This window comes from Medicago sativa, chromosome 7, assembly GCF_051527215.1.
Source record: "Medicago sativa cultivar Bolivia chromosome 7, Bolivia_mono, whole genome shotgun sequence".
Lineage (NCBI taxonomy): Eukaryota > Viridiplantae > Streptophyta > Magnoliopsida > Fabales > Fabaceae > Medicago > Medicago sativa.
The window spans coordinates 73,541,813-73,567,890 of NC_140755.1; the positions used below are offsets into that span (position 1 = coordinate 73,541,813).

The window sequence follows — 26,078 nt, forward strand, 5'->3', positions numbered from 1 at the left end:
GAGTTTAATTTAGTGCATGTTTAGATCTTAGTTCTGTATAGTCTCATTTTCTTGCAATCTTTAATTGCAATTATGGATAAACTTTACTGTAAACGTTATCTCTATTGGCTCCAACTTGATTTCCCGATTTCGCCCAAAAATAAAACTTGATCTCCCGTATATAATATTTATATTGCTTTTTTTGTCGGTAGACGAAGTGGTAAACACCGCTGAAACTTACACAATACAAGGTTCCAAGTTTGAATATGAGGGAAGAAGTGTAACTTAACAATTTCGGCATTGACAAATAGCTAGATTTTATGGACTTGGTGTCGCTTTTTTTTTAAATGTGCTTAAAGTATGTAATGGCATACATGGAAATTTAATAGAATAATGAACTCGTTCATTATCTTTTATTCATTCGAGAAATTTGAGATGATAAAATTGATTGCATAATTTTTGTTAAAATAGTTTAAGAGTGAAGATTCAACATGGTTTCTCACAATTTTCTCCCGAGTCAGTTTAGTTCTCGACAAAATATAAACTCACATTATATTGTATCTTCACTCATACTTTAATTAAGATAATGTCTTATTAAAAAAAATGTTATGAAATTTATGCTTTTACTACCTTGCGGACAATAAACTAGTTACGGTGTTGGAGATGTTTGAGTTAGGGTGGGGGGTTGGAGGTGAGGCGTGGATGTGGTGTAGGAGGTTACTTGCATGGGGAGGAGGGGCTGGTCTTGGAGTGTGTGGGGCAGGTGTCTTCTTCTGTTTTGCAGGTTGGCATGATCGACAGGTGGGTGTGGAAGCTTCATACATCTCAGTGTTACACAGTTAGATCAGCATACTCTTATTTGACAACAACTGATACCAACCTCATCAATGAAGGTTTTGATAGTTTCTTGTGGCTCAAAGCATTTCCTCTGAAGGTGAATCTTTTTGTTTGGCGCCTATTCATGAACAGACTTCCGACTAAGGATAATTTGTATATGCGAGATGCTATTGATGCTTCTCAACTTACTTGTGCGGCCCAGTGTGGTGAACTCGAAGACAGAGATCACTTGTTTTTTTTGTTGTGATGTATACGGTCGCATTTGGCTCTTGGTTTCAAATTGGTTAGGAATTGATTCGGTTTTTAATGGCAATATTTGCACTCATTCTTATCAGTTTCGCAGTATTGGAGGCTTCTCGAAAAATTTAAGGATTGCGTTTACTATTATCTGGATTTCGATGATTTTTGTTGTTTGGAAAGACCGTAATAATAGAATTTTCCAAAACAAGTCAGATCAGCTTGTGGCACTTGCAGAAAAGGTGAAGCTCCAAGCGTATTGGTGGTTGAAATCGCACTATGTATTGTTCGATTTTGATTATCCCTATTGGAGGCTAAACCCATTATATTGTCTTCAAGCAATATTGTAATTTTTAATTTCTGCTTCGGCTGGTTGTGGTTAGGCATGGCAATGGGGCGGGGTGGGGACGGGTTTTACCTTCCCCGTCCCCATACCCGATTCTCATATACTTATCTGTTACCCTACCCATACCCAACGAGGATGAGAAATTGAATCCCATCCCCGTCCCCGACGGGTTCGGGTATCCCCGCCACATCCCCGTCCCCGCATTGAATAATTTTTTTTAATAAAAAATAGAAGTTATTTTGCATCCCCAAGAGCAACGTTGTATTACATTATCCAACAATACACTCACTATAACATTTGTTAGACGAAATGATTTAGTTGATCCTTTAAATATCAATGATAATTTTATTAATATGACAATTATCAAACAAAATACCACGACATATCAACATAAAGTATTTTTTTTACATTTAGGACGGGTTTGAGTATGGGTTCGGGGTGGGTACCTATATACCCGTTACCCGTCCCATACCTGTGTTTTAAAATCGGGGAAAACCCATACCCATACCCAAACCCAGTCAAAACGGGGAAAACCCGTCAAATTGGGTTTGGTTCGGGTGGGTAACCGCGGGTATGAGTTTTGTTGCCATTCCTAGTTGTGGTCTAACATTGATGTAATTTTCATTAACAGTTATCTTTAGCACACCTTGTGCTTGAAGAGCTGTCTCTTTCTTTTGTAAAGTTTTGCTTAGTTTCTTAAAAAAAAACTATTAATTTTTATAGTACCATGTATTTCATCAAAATTTAATAAAAATCTAATAATATCTTCATTTTGTGAACTTGTTTTGGAAAACGAGTCAGAGTGATTTGATACATTGGCTCTTGAAATGAGAAAATGGCGATTAAAGAAAGCAAAACAATTTCTATAAATAACGTTAAGAAAATCAAACAATATTAATATAAAATCAATTGGTTTTAATTTGGACTGATTTTGACGATACAAAAAATAATGTGAATAAATAATAATTAAAACTATACCTTTAAAAAAAAAAAATCAGTAATATCTGGCCCTGACAGAACTAAACGTCACTATCATAATTGCCAAGAAGTGAGAGCCAAGGGTTATAAGAACAAGCAACTAACCCGTCCCTTGTTTTCTCATATTTTTCTCAACGTTAAAACCATAAAACTTTTTTCTCTCTATTCTTGTTTTGTTTATTGCCACTTACATTTTGCAGCTACTAACAAATGATGAATAATAGTGAATAATAATTCTTCAACAGATTCAAACACTTTATCAGTTTTCTTCTTTGTTCTTCATATCTTTACTCCGCACCATATAAGGTAATTTTAAGTATTTTGCTTTCTTTTGTTCATTTTTATGAAGCACGGACACAACATAGACGCTATGCTTGGATTGACGGTGAATTTAACATAATGATAGTATGTGATATCGTGACAAAAAAAATACATTTTTTAGCTTGAGCAAAATCATGGTGTCACGTGATTCTGTCAAATTCACTAGGATTTAGAACATGCACAATTGTGGTCTTGCATACAAATTTATTGGTAGAGTCATGCCAATCATTAACCTTAATTAACACATGTTTTGGTAAAGATTAGGGGCATGTGGAAATCATATGAAAGTAGGTAGGGAGAATGGAAGATTATGAGAGTTAGGTTATGAATATGTTTAACCTTAAAAACACATGTACATAGAAGCTTGTGGTGTCTATCTTCAATCCTGTTAGGTAATTAGGTTTTTCTTTCTCAAACTGCATTGATGTCCCAAATTTTAAGAAAATCTGCACAGCTATGAGGTATTTGGTAGTCTAAAATTAAAGCAGATGCATTGTGTGGATAGCAGTAGATGTATGTATCATTTTTTTTTTTATTGAAATAATTGCGTAGTCGATTTGGATACATATCGACACTGTTTGAATTGAATACACACCGATCTAGATCTGCAGAACGATAAACAGAAAATATTGTAAAAGTTTTCATCGTTTTTTCTGATGTTTACTTGTTTATGTTGATATTTGACCCTTTCCCTATTGTCTTTCGCTATTTCATGTTGATATTTGCAGAGATAGTCTAATCAATCAAGCAATTCTGTACAGCTCTAGTCTCATTTTCAGTTAATTTGTTTCTATAAGATTATAGTTTCTTATACATATTTTTTAAATTTATATTAACGTATCCATACCTTTGATTTTTTAAAATTATTGTATCCGTATCCGTTCAACTTTTTGTTCAGGCAATCAGCTGATTTTCTATTTGATTTAACTTGATTGCTTTGCCTAAGCATTATAACACCCTAGTCTTAAATTTTGACAGCTTGTACTCTGTAGTTGTTCAAAGTTGTTTTCTTATGCTTCTTTTCAATCATTTGTTACTAATGCTGTTTTTGTTTTTGGGTCTGACTCTGATATCTGTGTCGCTTTTCTAATGATATAGGTAATCATTAGAAATTTAATCACAATCTTCAGTGTCTTATGCATCTTAAATGAATAGAATTTTTTTTATATTATTCATTTAGCTTGATTGGATTGTTTAATGTTTCCAACTAAATTTACAGTCTTTGTTTCAGGTGTGCCTTTCATCACATGTTTTACTTTTGAGCAATTGAAAGTTAACCAGGTTCAGCTTTATTGCTTTCTAGTGTCATTACCAAAACTAGGGGATGCTGAAAGATGTGGTTGAAAGTCAAGAGTTCCTTCTCTGAGGTTAATGAGGTTGTAGCTCCATCTGAACTAACCTTTTTAATACTTGATGAGATTGGATATTTAGTTTACCACCACCAACATCTATTTTGTACTCATGTGCCTGAAGTAGCTGGAAATTTCGGTGGTTGCGCAACATCAAAACCCGATGTTTGTGAAGATGGTTGAGCTTTGAGCACTATATAATATATATAGTAGTAGTATTGGTTGTAAGGAAAAAGTGTTACCGAAATGGAACCAAAGGGAAGTGTGCTTATGCAAAGATATGAGATGGGAAGATTATTAGGCCAAGGAACGTTTGCGAAGGTCTACCATGCTAGGAACCTTATAACTGGCTTGAGTGTGGCCATTAAGGTAATTGATAAAGAAAAGGTTTATAAAGTTGGTATGGTTGATCAAATTAAGCGTGAAATTTCAGTGATGAGATTAGTCAGACACCCGAATGTGGTTGCACTTTACGAGGTGATGGCTAGTAAAACCAAAATTTTCATTGTGATGGAGTATGCAAGAGGTGGCGAGCTTTTCCACAAGATAGCAAAAGGGAAGCTCAAGACGGATGTTGCTAGGAGATATTTCCAGCAGCTGGTTAGCGCAGTTGACTACTGCCACAGCAGGGGTGTGTATCATCGAGATTTGAAACCCGAAAATCTACTATTGGATGAAAATGAAAATTTGAAGGTTTCGGATTTTGGTTTGAGTACACTTTCTGAATCTAAGAGCCAAGATGGATTACTCCACACTACATGTGGTACGCCTGCGTATGTTGCTCCGGAAGTGATAAACCGAAAGGGTTACGATGGAAGCAAAGCTGATATATGGTCTTGCGGAGTAATCTTGTACGTTCTATTGGCCGGTTATCTACCATTCCATGATCAAAATCTGATGGAGATGTACAAGAAAATCGGTAAAGGGGAATTCAAATTTCCTAAATGGTTTGCACCAGAGGTTCGTCGGTTGTTGTCCAAAATATTGGATCCAAGTTTAAAGACTCGGATATCAATGGCCAAGATCATGGAAAATTCTTGGTTTAAAAAAGGATTAGAGAAGCCTGTTGTCATCGAGACCGAAAACAACGAACTAACTTCTCTGAATGGTGATGGAGTGTTTGAAGTATCCGAGAACGGTGGTGATTCTAATACGGAGACAAAACAACAACAGGCGAAGCCTTGCAACAACTTAAACGCCTTTGATATCATCTCCTTCTCATCTGGTTTTGATCTATCCGGTTTGTTCGAAGACACAATTCAAAAGAAAGAGATGCGGTTTACGTCTAACAAGCCTGCATCAACTATAATCTCTAAGCTGGAAGAGATTTGCAAGTGTCTTCAATTGAAAGTAAAGAAAAAAGACGGAGGTTTGTTAAAGTTGGAAGGATCAAAGGAAGGAAGGAAAGGGATTCTGAACATTGATGCCGAGATTTTCGAGATTACTCCTCTCTTCCATCTTGTGGAACTTAAGAAGTCTGATGGTGATACAGTGGAGTATGAGAAGCTTTTGCAACAGGAGATTAGACCAGCACTTAAGGACATTGTGTGGAACTGGCAAGGAGAACAACCTCAGCAACTCCAACATGAAGTAGTGCAGGAGGAGCAACAAACATCTATTACAGCTCAAATTTGAGGCTAATTTTCAGAATCAATGTTGCATCACTAGGTTGTTTTATGTTCTGTGTTTCTTTTGTGTGATCTTGATCAAGTGTTTAATTTAACAATACTTATAGAATAAGGTTCATAGTTTAAACTTTATGTTTGTGTGGATACTTCAAAAATACTTGTATGGCTAAAGTGAAAATTGGACCATTTGGGCCTTTTGTTCCTTCCCTCATGATTATTCTTTACAAAGGTGAAAGTGAATCAATCTAGTTAAAATTCTGCTTATTGGATTAACTGAAAAATGCAAGTCAATTTTTTCAACTAGCCTTATTTGATTGGGTTGGCTCACGTGTCACACTTCTTTGCAGCAATGTGGTAGCATAGCTAATTTAATCATTCATCACAATTCACAGGAAGATAGAAACCCTAGTTTTGAAACTGTTCTGGTTTATATTATGGTTACCATTTTGTCTGACAGGAGAGATTAGAGATGAAATTGGGTCAATTTTGTTTCTTTATGTTAACATGTGAAGTACACATAATCACTTGTATTGATGTTGCATTTTCATTTAAGTAATTTTACTAATTCAAATTATGCAATTAACTTATGATAAAAGTTGATTTTCGTTTACTTAACTAAGAATCAAATTGGTTGATTCTACTTTTAGGTTGGTAATACCAACAGTGATGTGATCCGAGGCCATGGTTTGATGATTAAATAATGAAACTGGAAGCACCCACTCGGATTGAGATTCCATGCTGTAAAAAAGCACGCTGTTTTGCCGTTGTTTTGCATCTCAGCCGTTGATTATAGATCATGCAGTTTAAATTAACTGAGTTGTCAAATCATTTCAAATCATTTTAACCGCACGATCTAAATCGGACGGTCCTGTGCTGTTACAGCGTCCTGCTGTAACAGCAGGAAATCCCAATCCCACTCGTGTTATAATGGAATTTCAACCTTTATTTTCTTTTGAGAATTGAAATGGATGTTTCTGCAAGTTATGGCGCGATTTTAAAATGTAATTCTTTACTGGTAAAACAATGTAGAATTCTTAGATTGTGTTTTAGTGGGCTTCATACCATGTCATGACTCATGTCATATCACTTATAACTAACTTTAACAACTTTTACTTCAAATCTTCGATGATAACTACTAATGAAACATACCCCGCACAACAAAACTGAGACAAGTTGTTGATATATTTGCAATTGCAACTTCATATACAAAACTGAGACAAGTTGTTGATATATTTGCAATTGCAACTTCATATACAGGGAGAAATGCTAACAACACTCTTTTAAACACTCACTCAAACACTCATTCTTTAATTGAATGAAACATATGTGTGTCTCACCACTTTATGTGGATTCCATTTCTAAAGTGTGAGATCCACATTGATTTCACTCAGTAAAGAGAAAGTGTTTGAATGACGATTGAAAAGAAGGTGTTGCTAACATGCTTCAACGGACAGATATTTGTGTTTAGCTCACTTTTTACTTTTTTTTCTCTCTCTACGAAATAAAACAAATATATTGAAGAAAACTACTCGAGGCTGAAGATGTGTCAATGATACAAAAAACAAATACTAAAGGAATGAAGCCTATCAAAACAAACAAACTATCAAAAGGAATGAAGCATATGAAACACATAATATATATGATGTGACTACTATTGATGAAGCTCGACTTAATATCTTTTAAGATTTATTTTGATCCATCGCTATGACAACAATTTAATAGATTTTAAATTATTTAAACCAAACAATTGAGTTCAAGTGGTTAATGATCTTTACTAAGGATATATTATTCAAGAGAACCTAAGTTTGATTCATAATGAAAAGATTCCTGACTAGACTTTACTTATCTCCCTCATAAACTCCGGATTACCAAGGTCTTTTTTACACTGAGAACCGAAATGTTAACACAAAAAAAAAAAAAAACCTAATACCAGCTCTTCTTGTATAAAGATATTGGCATTTCGAGCTTTTCAAATAACTCACACTCAAGTCCTCCAAATATAAAGGAGGAAAACCCACTATCAAATAATATTGACATCTAATTGAATAGTAAAGTGTATAACGATAGTGCATGTAGTGTGAATAACGATGGTGCATGTAGTGTGAATAACTCGGATACAATTCATCCAAATAATGTTGGCATTTCAAGATGCACTTTACTATTCAAACATGGGATTGTATGTACTCTGCATTTCATGATGCACTCTACTATTCAAATATAAGCCAATCGAATTAAGTGTGCGCCAATACAATACTTGGTATGATACTACTAATGCACAACCAATACAAAACTAAAATCTAAATATTACCAAAAGAGGGCACATCCACTAGGACAATGCAATTCCATAGAAGTTTTTCCCCAACCGTCAATATTATTCTTTGTAGGAAGTCTATTTTGTAATAACATCCACACAAATAGAGTCCTTCACTAGAGTAATTTTATTTCACATAAGATCGCTCATAAGAGACTTTTAAATGCTTGTGCCCGACATCAACATCTCGTAAGCTCCTTTGACTATAAACTTGCCACCAAGTATATTTCTGCAAGTCCGTTGTTCTCTTGGAAAATAAGATTATCAACATACAAAAAAACACCCTTGACTAACTCTTCTTCGCATTGAAACAACATACACATAAACCCGCCCCTTCCTCACCATTCAACACCAAATTAGCAACATTGACCCCTTTTTTATGAATAGTCAAACCGTATAATCTACTATATTAATCCCTTAACACCTCGTCTCCACCCAAGGATCATGTAAGACACTGAGTTCCTCCCATAACCAATCACATTTTCCAATTTTGTTAAAACCAATTAACTTGGTCATTGTGAAACTCATACCTTACTATTTAAAATATCTCTCCACCACACTAAATCTCTACTCGAACTCGTAATCACACCACCATTTAACAACCCATATTTTTGTTTTGTTAAAACTTTAAACCACATATCATTCTCGTCTCCTTACTTATCACAATGACCACATGAACTGCAGTCCTAAAAGGGTCATGATTTCTCTACTCTAAAGAAACCCCACTGTTTCACATAATTTTCAATTGCAACTCTTGGATCATTATTTGATGATATATATTAAAACTTTATCAAATCATCCAATGGTTGTGATCAAAACAGATCTAGGTTCCTTGCTGTAAAGTTATCACGCGGTTTTATGCAATAACCGTTCCTAGCCGTTGTTTTGAGATCAGATGGTTCATATATCAAATTCAATTTAATACAGTTAAACAATCTTGAATATTGATTTTGATCCGACGGCTAAAAGTTGTAATTGCGTCACAAAGTTAGAACAAGGAATCCAAATCCGATCAAAACCTTGTTCTTTTTTACACCTCCAAAACCTTGAGTTTATTTAACAAGATCGTTGTTTTTATTTTTGGACGGACAAGATCACTCGATTGAAAACATTACATACTCCAAATAAATCGCATTTTGAAACGACACACAACATTGCCGTTTAATCTTCACACATACATATATACCATTCCCATCATACCCCTATAAAACGTACTCTATTTCTGACCAATACAAGGGGCAAAACAGTCATATTCAAAAAAGTAGGTGGCAAATCAACCCCAACCTGTTTTTACCTTCATTCTCTCTCCTCTATCTTCATAATCCAACAGATCCATCATTTCTTCTCTTCCAATCGCATTCACAATCTCTCTTACATATATAAACTCTCTCCCTTTTTATACCCCTTATTACAAATTCTCACTTCAATCTCTTCCCGCTCTCTCCAAACACACTCTTCTTCATTCAATTCCCTTCATTTCAACTCCAATTTCTCTCAGATCCCTCAAAAAATTCATACAAAAAACATCCAAAACAAAAAAAAAAAATCTTAATTTTCACTTTTAAGGTCTGATTTCCGTAATACTTCTTTAAAATCACTAGATCTAAATACCCTTTTGAAATTTACATCTAATTGTGAGAAAAAAATTGTTTTTTTTTAAGATTTTTTTCTTAAAGATTATGTTTTTATAACCTAATTGGTTTTTTTCCTTTGTTTTTGATGATTATTGGATAATTAGAGATCTGGGCTATTTTGATTTTTTAATTAAGTTAAGGTTTTGGTACTGATTAATGTGGAATATGGTGGTTTTTGTTGATTTTGAAGAATAGGATATACAAATTAAGAGTGAATAGGAGCTTATGGCTGACCAAGGATTGGAAGGGAGCCAACCTGTGGATCTATCAAAGCATCCTTCTGGAATTGTGCCTACTCTTCAGTGAGTTTCTTTCAATTAAGTGTTTCATTGTGATTGCAAGCATGAGAAGATAAGTTGAGAAATGAGTAATATGAGAGTTTGTGTTATGGTTTTCTATAAAGCACTGACACGGACACTGACACCTACATGTCGTCAACATCGGTCATAATTTTAGAAAAAGAATTAATTAAATGTAATCAAATGTGTTCGTGTCGGACACTAGACATGCCTTCGATAAGAGGTGTCTGTGCTACATAGTAAATTAGTGGCCTTATTTAGTTATCCAAACCAACACTTAGTGATGCCCCATGTATGATATTTGAGAGTACTGCGTGCAAAAATTAATGATAAAATTAACGCTTTTCTGATGGGGTTTACTGCTACCAACATTTACCTTGTGTCTTTAGCTTGGTTCATATGAGTTATTGATAATTTGGCTGAACAAACAATCTTGCATGTGACTTTCCTATACATGGTCAGCCCTGTTTTCCGTATTTGTCAATTGTTGGAGCATACAGTTTGATTGGTTTTACTGATAACTGCTCTTTTTAAGGGGCTTAGCCCAATAAAATTTTATGCCAACGAAGCTTTAGTGAATGAGATATAGTAAAATTAAAATGTTCATAATGGAGAGTAATTATATTCCAGTTGGAATGACTTGTGTTGTGGTGTATTCTTTTCCAGGTTTATGTTCTTGTGTGTGTGTGCGTGTCTGTTTCTTCTATGATAAACTCAAAACATATGCTCAATATGCTTGACGCTGAAATATTGAGATTGTTTATTGATTGCATATGTGTGCATATTATAATATCTAAAAATTATAATATCTAAAAATGTGCTATTTATATTTGCCAGAAATATTGTATCAACTGTCAATTTGGACTGTAAGTTGGAGCTGAAATCAATTGCGCTTCAAGCTCGTAATGCAGAGTACAATCCCAAGGCAAGTTTTGTTTTTCAATTGAGTTTCAGCTACATATACTGATATACATCGCATATTTTGTTGTTTTGCACCCCAATTCCAATGAAGGTTGACTTGGTTTTTGTTTACTTGTGGAGTTTGGTTTCCTTGGCAGTCTTTCTATCTGGTCCTTAAGAGTCTTGGTTGATCTATAAGACATTCTACCAGTATTACTATTGATGCAAACCACTTATGCACTACACTTTTATTATCTGAATCAATGATGAATAGTTAAACAACAAACTTCTGTGCTTGATATGTTGTCATGCTAGTTAGTCTTTTTTCAGCAGTGCTGATTTCTGTGATTTGAACCTTTGCAGCGTTTTGCTGCTGTGATTATGAGGATCCGGGAACCAAAAACAACAGCACTTATTTTTGCATCTGGCAAGATGGTATGTTATTTTTGTTGTATGTAGTACTTTTGTCTAACTTAGTTGCAATAGCTTGATACAATTTCACAACCGACTTGTACTTGGTTGTTTGTTTTGGTGGCCCAATCAAGGCCTGTATCACAAGAGTTGTCCTAGAATTTTGGAGTCATTTAACCACTGTGGGGTGACTAGCTGAGAAGGTGATGTGATGGCTGGGGTGGTTGGAATTTAATTTTGTTGAGAGGACTGTAATGATTGTGGTCAGAGATGGGTTCAAATGAGCTGCCACGTGCTTCCCGAATGGAGATTTAGTCGACGCATGTGGTTGCGTTGCTCTAGTGAGGCGAGCCTCATAGTGCTAGACGGTCAATGAGGGTGGTGTGGTTGGTAGGAGGTGAAATGAACCTCAGATCTGTAGTCTGTAGATATGTGATGCACAAATGCAAAGGGGAGAGAAACAGAATGGACGGAAAAAAAAAAAAAAGGTTTCTCTTGCCAGGCATAGATACTATGTTAAGAGGGTATAATGGAAAAACCCCAATATATTCTGTGCATAAAAATAAAAATGAGGAAGATATTCTATTTATATTTGAACCAAATTGTTTACTGCTTTTTCTGAGGGCCTCTATCACTACTTGTGCAATGACAAATTATTTAAGCATGTTGCTTGTTATGGGTTTCTTTTAATGCTTTTTTAATTGCCATTGGTAGGTCTGCACTGGAGCTAAGAGTGAGGTGCAATCAAAATTGGCAGCAAGGAAGGTAAATTAATGTTTTTTTCTTCTCTAAGCTCATTCTTCCTTTGTACTATTGAAGTTTCTCAAGTCGAGGTTCAGTAGACTGGAGAACCTTGCCATTAATCTTAGCTTGTTTTTGTGTAGATTATTTTTTTTAAAACCAAGCTTCTTAAACCAACAATGATATTTGGCTAAACATGATAAACACATTTTCGAAAATTTATATAGTATACAATATTTTCTAATTTTTGTTTTCTCCTTGTTCAGTATGCTAGAATTATCCAGAAACTGGGTTTCCCCGCTAAGTTTAAGGTACTGCTTCTACTCTTTCTCATTATCTCTACAAAAGTTGCTTTATGCAAAATTGTTTATCATTTTCCCACCCAACGCTACATGAGTGGTGCTTGATAATTGATTTATTCCTTTTGTATTGTGCTTTAGGATTTTAAGATTCAGAACATTGTCGGCTCTTGTGATGTCAAGTTCCCCATACGGCTGGAGGGTCTTGCATATTCCCACGGTGCTTTCTCAAGTGTAAGTATGATACAAAGCTGTTGCTTTCTATTTCCCCTGGCGAATTTGAGGAAATAATGTATCACTATTATCAATCTCACATGACTCTTAACGCTGTTCCCTTGGATTATATACCTGAAGTCTAGTATTTTACAGAAGACTGGAACTTCATTAGACACTAGTATCTAAAGTGTGCACTATGGAAAACAAAACAGATGCAAAGCCAATCCTGATTTCCATGACAGCCAAACAATCACAAATCCAGATTTATTTTATATTTATCAAGTAGAAGTTGCTTTGTCCTTAAAAATAGCCACTACAAAATGTTTTTTTTTTTTTTTTTTCTGTTATTACTTATATCTTTTTAAGGGTTGAGTTTTTAAAATTCAAACTGGAGAGCACTTAGTGGGGAGTATTTTCAGTCACAATGCTTGTGTACGGTACAAGTATAGATATTAATGGAGAGGGCCATTTTAAGTTGTGTTTGAGCATGTGTATTTGATTTCCTAATTTCTTTATATAGTAGAAATTTAATGTATGATAAACATATGTTGAACTTGCTTGTTCCTGGTGATAGTATGAACCAGAGTTGTTTCCAGGACTAATCTATCGAATGAAGCAACCCAAGATAGTATTGCTTATATTCGTATCTGGGAAAATTGTTCTGACAGGAGCCAAGGTATTGGTTTTGAGATACTCCCATGTAGTTTTATGTTTTTACCATTTTTCTGCCTCATTGGACTCATGTTCTAATTTCAATTGTTTAGGTGAGAGATGAGACTTACACAGCCTTTGAGAACATATATCCAGTGCTTACTGAGTTCAGGAAAAATCAACAATGGTACGCACATGGCTCTATCCACTACCTTTTCAATTGGCATTGGATATTCATATCCGAATCACTGGACTAGGGTTATAATCAAATATTCCATTTTGTCTTTTGTTTTGCTTTCTTCCATCAACATCAACTGTCAGCTTATAATTGCATATCAGATGAAATTTTTAAATTTTGCATAATCACTGAACTAGTCAGCATTTTCTTGGTTTTGTATTATGGAGTCATCCTTGCAGCTCAGTCCAATCAAATGTTGGCTGTTGGATTAGCGGTTTTGAGAGAATAACACCCTCAGTCGTAGATTAATCCAGCAGTTAGCATTTGGCTAGACCGATCTGTTAAGCCTCAAAGGATCCATTTTGGTGTGACTATGGGTATTTCCCCAAGATATTTGCTAATGTAATGGGATACTCCTATTATTGGCAGATTATCGTCATGAGCAAGAGCAAGGTTTTCTGGCAGAGAAGAACGTGGATTGTAGGCTTGATTGAGCTGTAAATATTGAGACAGAAGATATTTGGAATGAGATAAACTAAGCTGATTTTGTTCTGCTTGTGATGGATCTTGATCTAGTATAGTGAAAAAAAATTGTGTATTGAGTTCGAAATTTTCAGAAAATATATTTTAAAGAGGCTGAAAAGGAAGGAAAAAAAAAATGTAGAAGAACTTAATGATAAATAGTTGAGTCCTTTTACTGTTGTTGGCTACCTTAATTTTAAGTAGGGTTCTTAAATTTCATTTATGGCATCAATAAATTTGCTGATATAACTGCTACTAATATTTGCTTATAAACATTAACCATAAGTTTCTAAAATTTGGAGAGTTGTTAGATTTGGTAAACATTAACCTAACTTTATTAGACTTGTTGGATTAAGAGAATTATTCTTAGTTTGCAATGACTAACCATTAAAAGGTGTACAAACCCTTAGCTTTAGTCAAGATGCAAAGCTAGGCCAATGCTTGCTCCATGTAAAAGTTGTTTTCACCATTAGATTTTTAAGTTCCACCATTTGTAATGGTACACATACAATACCAAATTTACTCCCTCTTCTTCCCCTTCTCCTACCGGAAAATGTTTGGATGACATTGCGGTTGGTGATATTGGCGAACCACAACGTCATGTGGATTGTGTTCAGGAATCCAACCTGATGAGTTTTTCTTTTTTGTTTGTTTGAGTAAAGCTCTCAAAAAATCCTTTGAAATTTCACCTAGAATATTTTAAAATCGTAAAGAAGCATATAATTTAAGAAATTAATTTCAATGGTCAAGTGGGTGGGGTGGCAAAATCTCTCATGATCGGATGAGATTTGCACTTGAGAAGTTAAATTCCCTGAATAAATCCCATTTCTTTTTTTTTTTTGATGAAAAGAGATTTATTATAATAATACCAAAAATTGGACAAGGGGTTGTTGTTGGACCACCGATGTTCAACACTTACGAGATGTTAAAACACTTACAAATGTATCACATCAATGCAAAATTAAATATTTTTTTCGTAGTTTTGTTACACCCTAATTTTGTCCGCTTTTTTCTTATAATAATATATATTATTTTCTTTTTCTTAGAAAAATATATATTATTTTCTTAAAAAATTGATAAATAATAATATTAATTAGACTAATTTTATTTTACTTAGTTTCTTATTTTGATTCAACATAAGTCTAACAAAAATACAGGATTTGGGATTACAATCCCAATGTTACAAAATTAAAATCCAAAAAATACTTATTTTCTTGTATTAATAATGTTTAATAATACTTCTTCAAAAAGGATCTTTAATAATAATATAGAATTATAATCTAAAAATAAAAATGACAAAAATAGGAAAAATACAAAAGGCCTCTCAAAAAATTCATAAAGACAAGAAAACAGAACCCCAAAAAAGTAAAACAAACAATGGCAATACATGCACCAAAAATTGGAGTAGGAGTTAATTATTGGACCGTCAATGTGTGATGTAAAAACACTTACGAATGAATGAATTCACTAAACTCTTTCTGTTATAATATATATTATGGTTAAATATTTTTTTGTCTCTATAAATATATTAAAAGAAAAATACTCTTTTTCTTGTATTAATAAACTTTAATAATACTTCTTAAAAAATTCTAATAATAAAATAGAATTATAATCTAAAAATAAAAATGACGAAAATAAGAAAAATACAAAAAGCCTCTCAAAAAATTCATAAAAACAAGAAAACAGAACCAAAAAAAAAAATAAAAAATCATGGCAATACATGCAACATATCATTTCTCTTGAGGTTCATTCAACTTCATCTTTATCATTTCCTTTTTGCCTTTTTCCATTTATCATAGTCTTTGCTGCAAATCACCAACCTTGCATTTATGTAACAATTGCATCAAAGCAATTTGTGTAATGTATCTAATCTGAATTGTACTACAATGATTGAATGACTAATCTTTTTTTACAGGAATTGAATAACTAATTACTGCTCTCTGGAAGTGTCGCTTTTCCTCTTTCCTCTTGATTAGTCCTCACTTAACCTTTTCTATTCCGACTACAAATAAACATATACAACTTCTTCCTTACACTCATGCTTCCTCGTTTCATTTCCCACTCAAAGTTCTTCCACTCTTCTTTTCTCTCCCATTTTTTCCCTCTACATTAGGAAAGATAAAATTTCTCTCAAATCAGGGTTTCTTTGTTCTGCAATTTTTTTTTTCTCTTCTGCATATTCTTGTTTTCATATTCTGCATTTTTTTCTCTCTCTTTAGCCTTGTATTTATTGACGGTGAGACGTTTGTCACTTTCTCTCTAATTACTTCAATCAATATTTTTTTTTGTTGATTTTCCCCTAAAATGTCCTTTTTCAAAAATAAAGTAGGCTATAATAATAACAGCAACAATAATATATTTACCTAGAAAAAGGTGACAAAGTAAAAAAAAAAATTGTCAAGTAGTTTAATAATTAATAGGTGGAATATCCGAAATTCGAACCACAACCCCTACATATATTATGCAATTCCCTACTAACCGAGCTAAATTCAAAAGGAATTTACAAGTAAATTCAAATAAGACGGTATAATTGAATTGAAATTGTTGTCCCTTTTAACTATACATTCTTGTTTCCTATTCATATTTTTTCGTTTTTATCTACTGTGTTCTTGATTTATTAAAAAAAATAATAATTTGTTATTAGATTTTAATTGCCAATTGAAGGGAATATGTTTGATTAGGCTGTGATTCTGCTAACAACCTTGATTGAATACGTTTAGGGAATATTGTATATTATTATTTTATTTTTTTTAGAAAATATTATTATTTCTTGATGCATGTTGATTTTCATTTAATTTTTTTTCCTTAATTAATGTTGTTGTTTTTGGACAGTTATTTTCTTGTCAATTTCTGTTTGTTAAGCTTTTCATTGCTTTTTTTAAAGATGTAATTTGGTATTCAATTTATTGATATTCTTTTTTATTTTAATATTTAGTAATGGATCCAACTAATGTTTACTTGTCTATGGCCGGTTTAATGTACTTCACCAACTATCTCCGTCTAATTTTTCATCTTGTATTGCTCGATGTGATGTACCCTCTAAGATTATAATGACGGTACATATACTTTATCATGTTGCTTTTAGAACTCTGATTTGTATAAGAGCACCATTGAGCTCAGTTAGTGGCCATTTGAATCAGGCATTTGAAATGATGTTTAGAGACACTAATTATAATCAATTAACATGTCATTAATATATGCATGGCCAGTTTGTACGTGTTCGTTTCACCCTGACCCTGTGTATACTAATGACATAGCAATTAATTATAGCTGAGTCTTCATACAAAATTTCAAGGTTCTAGTTTCTACAGCGACTAACTCCGCTCGAACATTGTTCTTATATAATTCGAGAGTCAGCATCAAGATAAAATATTTGCACCATCTCTAGATTCTTTGTGAGTACAATAGGTTGAGGAAAATTAGAGGGAGGAATATTGGTTGAAACACATTTGATGGACGAACGTTTATTAATTTTTAGATATTAAAAAAAAAAAAAAATATATATATATATATATATATATATATATATATAAATTTGCTAGGTTTTATATTTGTGTTCTTATTTATCTTTGCTATATAAGAAAAAATAATGATATTTTCGCTATGAAAATAAATTATTGAACAATTTAAATTTAATTTTTTGGAAAGAAATATCCAGTATTAGGTTTCTTATTTGTGTTTTGATTTATCCAACATGATTCAAGTTAAATAGTTTTGGGTTAAATATGTTTTTGGTTACTATAAAATTTGAAACTTTTAAGTTTAATCCTTACTTAATTTTAATAGCTTTTTAAGTCCCTGTAAAAATAATTTACATGTGGTTTTAGTCCCTACTAAAACAAATTTTCTCTAATTATCCTTTTACTCGTAAATTTTTGAACGATTTTTTTAAGACAACTTTAGAACATTACAAAAGGTTCATTTACTCAAATTTTAAATTTAAATTTTTTAACATGAAATGAATTAAATATGAATTTTTCTAAAAGCCAAAAGTTTAAGATAAAAGTAACAAAAATCTGGACGTAGAAATAAAATTTTTGTTTTTTAAAAAAGTCTTTGGCCCCACTTAATTTTAAAAAACAAAATTTTTTGCAGGAATGAATTTTAATTTTTTTTTTTATCAGGGACCAAAACCCAAACTCGCTATATTTGCAGGGACCAAAAACATATTTTAGCCTAAAATAAAAACATTGATTCATTGTGTTATTTCAATTTCTAAACTACCACATTGCACTTAATTTTACTCTATTCATCATTCAAAGTTCAAAGGTGCAAGAAAAAACTAAGAATTTCATAAACCATAAAAACTAACCTATTTCAACTTTAAACAAAAAAAAATCTAACATTTAAAAACAAATGAAACTAAATGCAAAGGGATCATAATCACTTACTTGGAGTTAAAGTAGAAGTTGAAGTTGATTTGCTTGAAGTTGAAGAATTTGGCTTGTGTGAACCAAAAAAATCGTGTTTCTTTGGGTTTTCAAACAATGCCAGAACTGCTATTGATGTTTCGGTATATGCAAGCATAATTTTAAAACTCGGACTGATAATCGACTCGGTAAAGATATTGGGTCACTGAGTCAATGATCGTACCACTGAGTCACCGGTCGAATCGCATGAAAGAATCATATTAAATCGGTTGACTCGATTGTGTAACTCGGTCTTTATAAGGAAAATCTCGGATTACATTGGATGATTATGTTCTCTAAACAATTTATTACACTTAAGAAAAGCCAAAAAATTAACATAATTTCACAAGTTCATTTTTCAAAAGCCAAAAAATTAACATAATTTCACAAGTTCATTTTTCAAATTTAATCCATTGACTATGATACAATGGCCAATTAAATACAAAAATTAATTTTAAGCAAAAAACTAATTTTCATAAAATTAAATTACACTATTTTTATTTTTGACGAAAGAACTATGTTATCAATCACAACAATATTTACATGCAAGCGAAAATTTATTACACTTACGAAAAGCCAAAAAATTAACATAATTTCACAAGTTCATTTTTCAAATTTAATCCATTGACTATGATACAATGGCCAATTAAATACAAAAATTAATTTTAACCAAAAAACTAATTTTCATAAAAATAAATTACACTATTTTTATTTTTGACGAAAGAACTATGTTATCAATCACAACAATATTTACATGCAAGTGAAAAAAATTGTGTTAAAAATATTTGAATATAATTTTGCAATATATCATTAAGCTAAAATTCTTAAAAAGATAATTAAAACATTAAATTATAAATTGAAATTTTAATTTCAATGTTTTATAAAAAAAATCTGAATTGTCGTGACCTTGTTAGAAATGAATTTAATATGTCATCGTGAACTTAACTCAGTTGGTAAGGACAATGCATAAAATATGCAAGGTCCGAGATTCGAACCCCGACCACCACCAAAAAAAGAAATGAATTTAATATAAGAAATAAAAAGTAACACTGTCACACAATTGATAGTATGGCGAGTTGGTAGTACCTTAAGCATATCAACCTGTTGTTGCAGGTTCGATTCCCTCACCAGGCAAAACGGAATTCGCCGGTTTAATTCGGTTCTGGCTGGCTGAGTCTTATCAATTCAATAACATAACCGATCCAATAAGTGGATCGGACGGCTAACCCACTGGTTTTCGGTCTGATCGGTTCGACCGATTGATCCGGTCTGAGTTTTAAAACTATGTATGCAGGAGCTCATCGGTTCTGGCTGGCTGAGTCTTATCGATTCAATAACATAACCGATCCAATAAGTGGATCAGACGGCTAACCCACTGGTTTTCGGTCTGATCGGTTCGACCGGTTGATCCGGTCTGAGTTTTAAAACTATGTATGCAGGAGCTCAACGACAGTTAATTATTGCTGGGGTGTCAATAATAAGCAAAAACTAATGTGAAATGAGCAAATTTCTAACCTACCGGAAATTGATGTATGCAGGAGCTCAACGACAGTTAATTGTTGATGGGGTGTCAATAATAAGCAAAAACTAATGTGAAATGAGCAAATTTCTAACCTACCGGAAATTGATGGAGAGGTTACAGTTTCATTGAAACGTGAATATGAGAGGAACGTGAAAGTATACATATGGAGTGAGTACCAAAATGTACTTAAAACCAAATCAAAAGAGGTAGGAGGTAGGAGGTAGGAGAATGTTTGTAACAAGGTTAGTTTAGATAGTAACAAAGGAAGCAAGACCATAATGTAAATCACCGACATTGTAAAATTTATCGCAAAATTTATTGATTTTGGAAAATGTAAAATTTACTCCCTCCGTTTCAAAATTCATGTCCAAGTCAACCACTTCACATATGCCAATACACAATTTTGACCGTTAATATCTTTAATTATTTAAAGTAAAAAATTATAAAAATTTAATATTTTGAAAATATTTGTCGAGACAAATCAAACAACATCCTACATGTTAATATTTGTATTTATGCATTAGTTAAAAAGTATGGTCAAAGTAAGTCAAATGAATAGTGCACATTGCAAAAATTGGACATGTATTTTGAAATGGAGGGAGTATCAACTTAACGGCCCTTATGACATTTTAACCGTAAAAGTGAGTTTATATTGAAACTATCCTTTTTCATTTAGTGTATTCAATCATGTTTATGTCAAACCATGATTTTTTGTCAAAAAAAATGTCAAACCATGATTTTGACCTATTGGAACATGTTATACATTTTCTCTTATCTTTTGTACTTAACTTAGTGAATTACGTACTACTTGTTAAAGTAGTTTATTTCATCATTGATTAACCTCAATTCAAGCAAAGTACGTTCATGCGGTGTCTAAAAATGAAATCAAACATGTAATGTAATTATTCAAACAAATTTTAATTACTAATCTTCATCCTACCATATCATCTTATGCTAATAACAAACTATCTTTTCCTATTGATTAGAATTCATATGAATCTAAAAAAATCCAATTATTTAGTTGAGATCATTTAGTAGGATCCATTCTAATTCCAAACAATAAGAGAGAGCTACTAGCAGTGGCGGATCTTGAGTTTATTACTCGGGGGTGCCAAATAATTTTAGAATACATACTAAAACGTTTCAAAAAATAAATAATATTGCAAATTGGTGTGATGGTACGGTACAATTTCATAAACGTAAGGGATGCCGGTTCAAATTCAAATCCCACTAGGACAATTTTTTTGTGTAAAATATGAAGAATTTGCTGAAAAAAGATAAGAGGGTGCCATAGGGTTCAAACACGCGACCTTTGCTTGCTTAACAGACCACATGGCCACTGGAGCACCAACATGTTTGCTGTAATGTTATGGATAATATGATATTTATATAAATGTTGGAGGGTGCAGTGGTACCTGGGGGTCTCTGAAGAGAACCGCCCCTGGCTACTAGCATTTCTATGCTTTCCGCTGAGCCATGTATAGGAGGCCATTCCTTTCTGCAAAGTAAAAAAAAATCAAAGCCTGTTAAAATTTACCATTTAAAATACGCTAGCTTTTTTTAAAAAGAACAAACACATCATAAGCAAAAGAATGAGGTCAAAACAACGGTTTTAATGAATAAAATAGCATAGCATACAGATAAGTTCAAGTAATCATTTAGCTTTTAACTTGCCAGTTGCAAGTAATGAAACAGCATAAATCCAACAATTCATTTGGTTATATGTGCATCCAAAGGAATCCAATAGATTGCTTTTCAATCATACAGTTAGCTTTCATATGCATGAATATGTGGCCAATGAACAACAGAAAAAGCAAAAACTAGGGAAAATAATATAATGCTTGTGACATCCTTTTGACACACTCGTCAGCACATTATTGTAGTTGAATCATTTATCTAAAAACAATGTATTATTTTTAAAAACTATCCATTTTCAATGTGTTGACATTTTTTAAAATGAGCCAATAAAAAGAAATAAATTAAAAAGAGTGTGTACAAATCACATTAATTGTTAGGAAATCAAATTACTACACCTTAAACCAAGTGCCTGAGTTGCGACATATGAAGAAGTTTGAGAAAGAGGTTTAGAGTTCAAACAATTAGCTATTAATAAAGGGAAATGCTAATCGGTGCTCCCAGACCATCGGTTAAGGAAGCATATACTCAACGTATTGGTAATAATACTATATTGGAAGTTATGCAGTAAACTCCTCATTAATCTAAAAAGTTTTATTTTTAAATTAAAATTTTCTTACGTCGACTTCCTTAAACGGGGCTTCGGGGGCATTGGTAAAAATTACCGTAAGATCTCAACATTTCTAAAATTTGGAGAATTGTGTTGCACTATACCAACTTATTACAATTGAAGTTAGTGAAGGAAAATGTGTGATAAACCAATTAGTGAACTCGAGCAGTCTTCTTCAATGTGGTTTAGGCTATGTTTGTTTTAGCGGTACGATTGCGGTAGACCCACGTTTGGACAAAAGCCACAATTCTTGGCTTCTCTTTTTTCACGGTGGCATGAAATTCATGTCAAACGCCAATCCAGATACTTACTAGATAATTCTTGGTTATGAGTTTAGTTTAAAAGGAATTTGATAGTCTTGGACCTAAGCATCAAATCTAAGTAGGAATTGCTCTTTAAGCTTAAAAAATTGATCTATGCACCTAAAATTACATTAATACCCCAACACAGTTAACTGTCGTCGTCGTTGTTCTCTCTTAGGCTAATTTTTTTTTGACATGTTATTTTGATTCAACATAAGTCTAACAAAAATACAAGATTTGAGCTTACAAGCCCAAGGTTACAAAATTAAAATTAAAAAAAAAAAACTTTTTGTAGTATTAATAATCTTTAATGATTATTGTCAAAAAATAATCTTTAATGGTAAAATAGAATTATAATCTAAATATAAAAATGACAAAAATAGAAAAAATACAAAAGACTTCTCATGAAATTCATAAAGACAAGAAAACAGAAACTAAAAAAAAAAACAATTGCAAGGCTAAGACATTCAACATATCATTCCTCTTGAGGTTCATTTCGCTTCATCTTTAACATTTACTTTTTTCCTTTTTCTATTTTAAGCTTTGGTCTACTAACCACCACTAACCTTGACACTCTGAAATACTGAGTCTGCCTTACATTTTTGGTCTGTTCATCCTACTTTAACCTAATCTTTTGGTATAAATATGAGAGAAAATCACAACAAAATGGACTAAGTTTTGGCTAATGAAATTGAAATTGAAATTGTTTGTGAATATTACCTTAGTTCAATAGTATTGTGAGCACAAACATCATAAGACAGAAAGGAACTTTCATACACTTTGTTCTATGTTCCTTTTCTCTGACTGTTTGTTTTGATCTAGGATAAGTGGCTTACGTTATTGTCAATTTTCTTAGCATAAACAATCATTTCAAAATGTAGAGAGGATGACTGCAGAGTTTTTTTTTTTGTTTATTTATGTTTGTTATGCTTTTCATGTTTTTCTAAAGATATAATTTAGTATTCAATTTACTGATATTCTTTTTGTTTTTAATATTTACAAATAAATTCAACTTATGTTTGCCCGCCTATGATTCGTTGGTCTAATGTTCTTCATCTAGATAATTCTCCCTCTAATGTTCCACCTCCTATTGTCTTGCTTAACCTTTCTAGTCGGTAACATAGTGACTATATATGTACCTTATCCCTTATCTTGATGTTTTGTTCTCTTCAGCTCTATGAGAGCAATACGAGGTAGAGTTATTGGCTACAGAAATGGATGTTTGAGTTGTTGTATGGAGACGCACTTATGATGAATTACTATCTCATTATTATATCTAGTGTTAGGGTGAAGGTGTATCTTTCTCCCCGACCCTTTGTATATTAATGGCATAGATAATCATTATAAGTGCATATTAATATAACATTTTAAGTATCTCGTTATCTTTGGTCAATCATTTCTCTCTCCAAATTGTTTTAATAGAACTCAGGTTTCAAAACGATCGAGATAGAATATTTTTCACTTAGAGTTTAAAAAAACAATGCAAGGAATGGACCAAATCATTCCTTTTGAGGTTTATTATAATGTTCTTTTCTTCTCTAAGCTTATTCTTCCTTTGTATTTTTTAAGTAACTCAAGTCGAGGTTCAGTAGACCCGAGAACCTTGTCATTGACCTTTAGCTTGATTTTAAGTGGATGATTTAAAATAAAATAAAAACTAAGCTTCTTAAGCCTACAAAGACATTTTTGAAATACGATGAACATGATAAACCTTGCCATTAATCTTAGCTTGTTCCTAAACACGATGAACACATTTTTGAAAATTTATATACAATATTTTCTAATTTTTGTTTTCTCCTTGTTAAATATGCTAGAATTATCCTGAAATAATGTATCACTATTATCACCTCGCATGATTCTTACGCTGTTTCCTTGGATTATATACCTGAAGTCGAGTATTTTACAGAAGCCTAGAACTTCATTAGGGACCCTAGTATCTAAAGTGTGCACTATGGAAAAGAAAACAGATGCAAAGTAGAAGTTGCTTAGTCCTTAAAATAGCCACTACAAAATGCATTTTTTATTCCTGTAGTTATAGTTTTTAAAATTCGAACCGTAGAGCACTTAGTGGGGAGTATTTTCAATCAGAATGCTTGTGTACGGTACAAGTATAGATATTGATGGACGGCCATTTTAAGTTGTGTTTGAGCATGTGTATATGATTTCCTAATTTCTTTATATAGTAGAAATTTAGTGTATGATACTCCCATGTAGTTTTATATTTTTACCATTTTTCTGCCTCATTGTACTAATGTTTTAATTTCAATTTTGTTTAGGTGAGAGATGAGACTTACACAGCCTTTGAGAACATATATCCAGTGCTTACTGAGTTCAGGAAAAACCAACAATGGTATGCACATGGCTCTATATCCACTACCTTTACAATTGGCATTGGATATACATGTTGTAATCACTGGACTAGGGTTATAATCAAATATACCATTTTGTCTTTTGTTTTGCTTTCTTCCAAGTTTCATCAACATCAACTGTCAGCTTATAATTGCATATCAGATTAAATTTTTACATTTTGCATAATCCGTGGACTAGTGATTATTTTCTTGGTTTTGTATTGTGGAGGCATCCTTGCAGCTAGTCCAATCAAATGTTGGCTGTTGGATTAACGGTTGTGAGATAATAATCTCAGCCCTAGATTGATCTACCAGCTGGCATTTGGCTAGATCTATCTGTTAGGCCTCAAAATATCCATTTTGGTATGACACGAGTGTTTCTCGAAGATATTTGCTAATGTCATGGGATACTCCTGTTATTGGCAGATTATCGTCACGAGCAAGAGCAAGGTTTTCTGGCAGAGAAGAACATGGATTGTGTAGGCTTGATTGAGCTGTAAATATTGAGACAGAAGATATTTGGAATGAGATAAACTAAGCTGATTTTGTTCTGCTTGTGATGGATCTTGATTTAGTATAGTGAAAAAAAATTGTGTGATGAGTTTGAAATTTTCAGAAAATATATTTTAAAGAGGCTGAAAAGGAAGAAAAAAATGTAGAAGAACTTAATGATAAATTGTTGAGTCCTTTTACTCTTGTTGGCTACCTTAATTTTAAGTAGGGCTCTTAAATTTCATCTATAGCATCAATAAATTTGTTGATATAACTGTTGAATATGATCAACACCTTAAATCAATTAAGGTTTATAGTTCAAACATCTATAGTATCAATAAATTTGTTGATATAACTGTTGAATATGATCAACGCCTTAAATCAATTAAGGTTTATAGTTCAAACAACTATACAACAACAACCAAGCCTTATCCCACTAAGTGGGGTCGGCTACATGGATCAAATGACGTCATAGTGTTCTATCAAAAACCATATTTGGATCTCATGAACTAGCTTCTTTACCCGCACCCGTTCACGAAGATGTGGGAACCCTTGCTTATTTTTCACTACATCCAGGCGGCGATGCAGCGGCCCTTGCTCATTTGACACTGTACTCGAGCTATACAACACGTTGCTTCCGGGCAACAACCTAGCATTCACACTATTTCGTATTTGGTCCATGTCATAGAGATTCGACAAAGTTTTACGTTGGCTGTCGAGGCCTAATACAACCTTCTCCTTTTACCCGGGCTTGGCAGGATTTAGTTCAAACAACTATAGCATCAATAAATTTGTTGATATAACTGTTGAATATGATCAACACCTTAAATCAACTAAGGTTTATAGTTCAAACAACCAGCCACTAATATTTGCTTATAAACATTAACCATAATTTTCTAATATTTGATTAAGGTGTACAAGCC

General features: G+C 32.8%; 2 protein-coding genes across 7 annotated transcripts; both read left to right on the forward strand.

Annotated features, from left to right (window-relative positions):
* The first annotated feature begins 2,499 nt into the window (after positions 1-2,499).
* LOC146908319 (CBL-interacting protein kinase 2-like) lies at positions 2,500-5,877 on the forward strand. Of its 2 annotated transcripts, none has more exons than XM_085730923.1 (2): positions 2,500-2,683; positions 3,918-5,877. In XM_085730923.1, exon 2 carries the CDS (start codon positions 4,294-4,296, stop codon positions 5,680-5,682), a length of 1,389 nt encoding a protein of 462 aa, XP_085587049.1. In that variant the 5' UTR covers positions 2,500-2,683; positions 3,918-4,293; the 3' UTR covers positions 5,683-5,877. The 2 variants fall into 2 exon arrangements, with proteins under 2 accessions (XP_085587049.1, XP_085587048.1); XM_085730922.1 differs by having other exon boundaries at positions 3,930-5,877.
* Positions 5,878-9,304: 3,427 nt separating this feature from the next.
* LOC146908320 (TATA-box-binding protein) lies at positions 9,305-25,355 on the forward strand. Of its 5 annotated transcripts, none has more exons than XM_085730928.1 (10): positions 9,305-9,552; positions 9,811-9,922; positions 10,757-10,844; positions 11,183-11,254; positions 11,945-11,995; positions 12,238-12,282; positions 12,412-12,504; positions 13,061-13,162; positions 24,592-24,665; positions 25,090-25,355. In XM_085730928.1, coding segments are annotated over exons 2-10 (603 nt in total). In that variant the 5' UTR covers positions 9,305-9,552; positions 9,811-9,845; the 3' UTR covers positions 25,091-25,355. The 5 variants fall into 5 exon arrangements, with proteins under 5 accessions (XP_085587054.1, XP_085587055.1, XP_085587053.1 ...); XM_085730929.1 differs by having other exon boundaries at positions 9,816-9,922; XM_085730927.1 differs by lacking the exons at positions 24,592-24,665; positions 25,090-25,355 and adding exons at positions 13,251-13,324; positions 13,745-14,056 and having other exon boundaries at positions 9,305-9,620; positions 9,816-9,922.
* The last annotated feature ends 723 nt before the right edge of the window (positions 25,356-26,078 follow it).

Coding starts and splice junctions, on each gene's coding strand:
- LOC146908319 (XM_085730923.1), top strand. CDS start 4,294: ATGGAACCAAAGGGAAGTGTGCTTATGCAAAGATATGAGATGGGAAGA.
- LOC146908320 (XM_085730928.1), top strand. CDS start 9,846: ATGGCTGACCAAGGATTGGAAGGGAGCCAACCTGTGGATCTATCAAAG. Junction 10,845..11,182: donor ATGCAGAGTACAATCCCAAG/GCAAGTTTTGTT, acceptor GAACCTTTGCAG/CGTTTTGCTGCTGTGATTAT. Junction 11,255..11,944: donor TTTTTGCATCTGGCAAGATG/GTATGTTATTTT, acceptor TGCCATTGGTAG/GTCTGCACTGGAGCTAAGAG.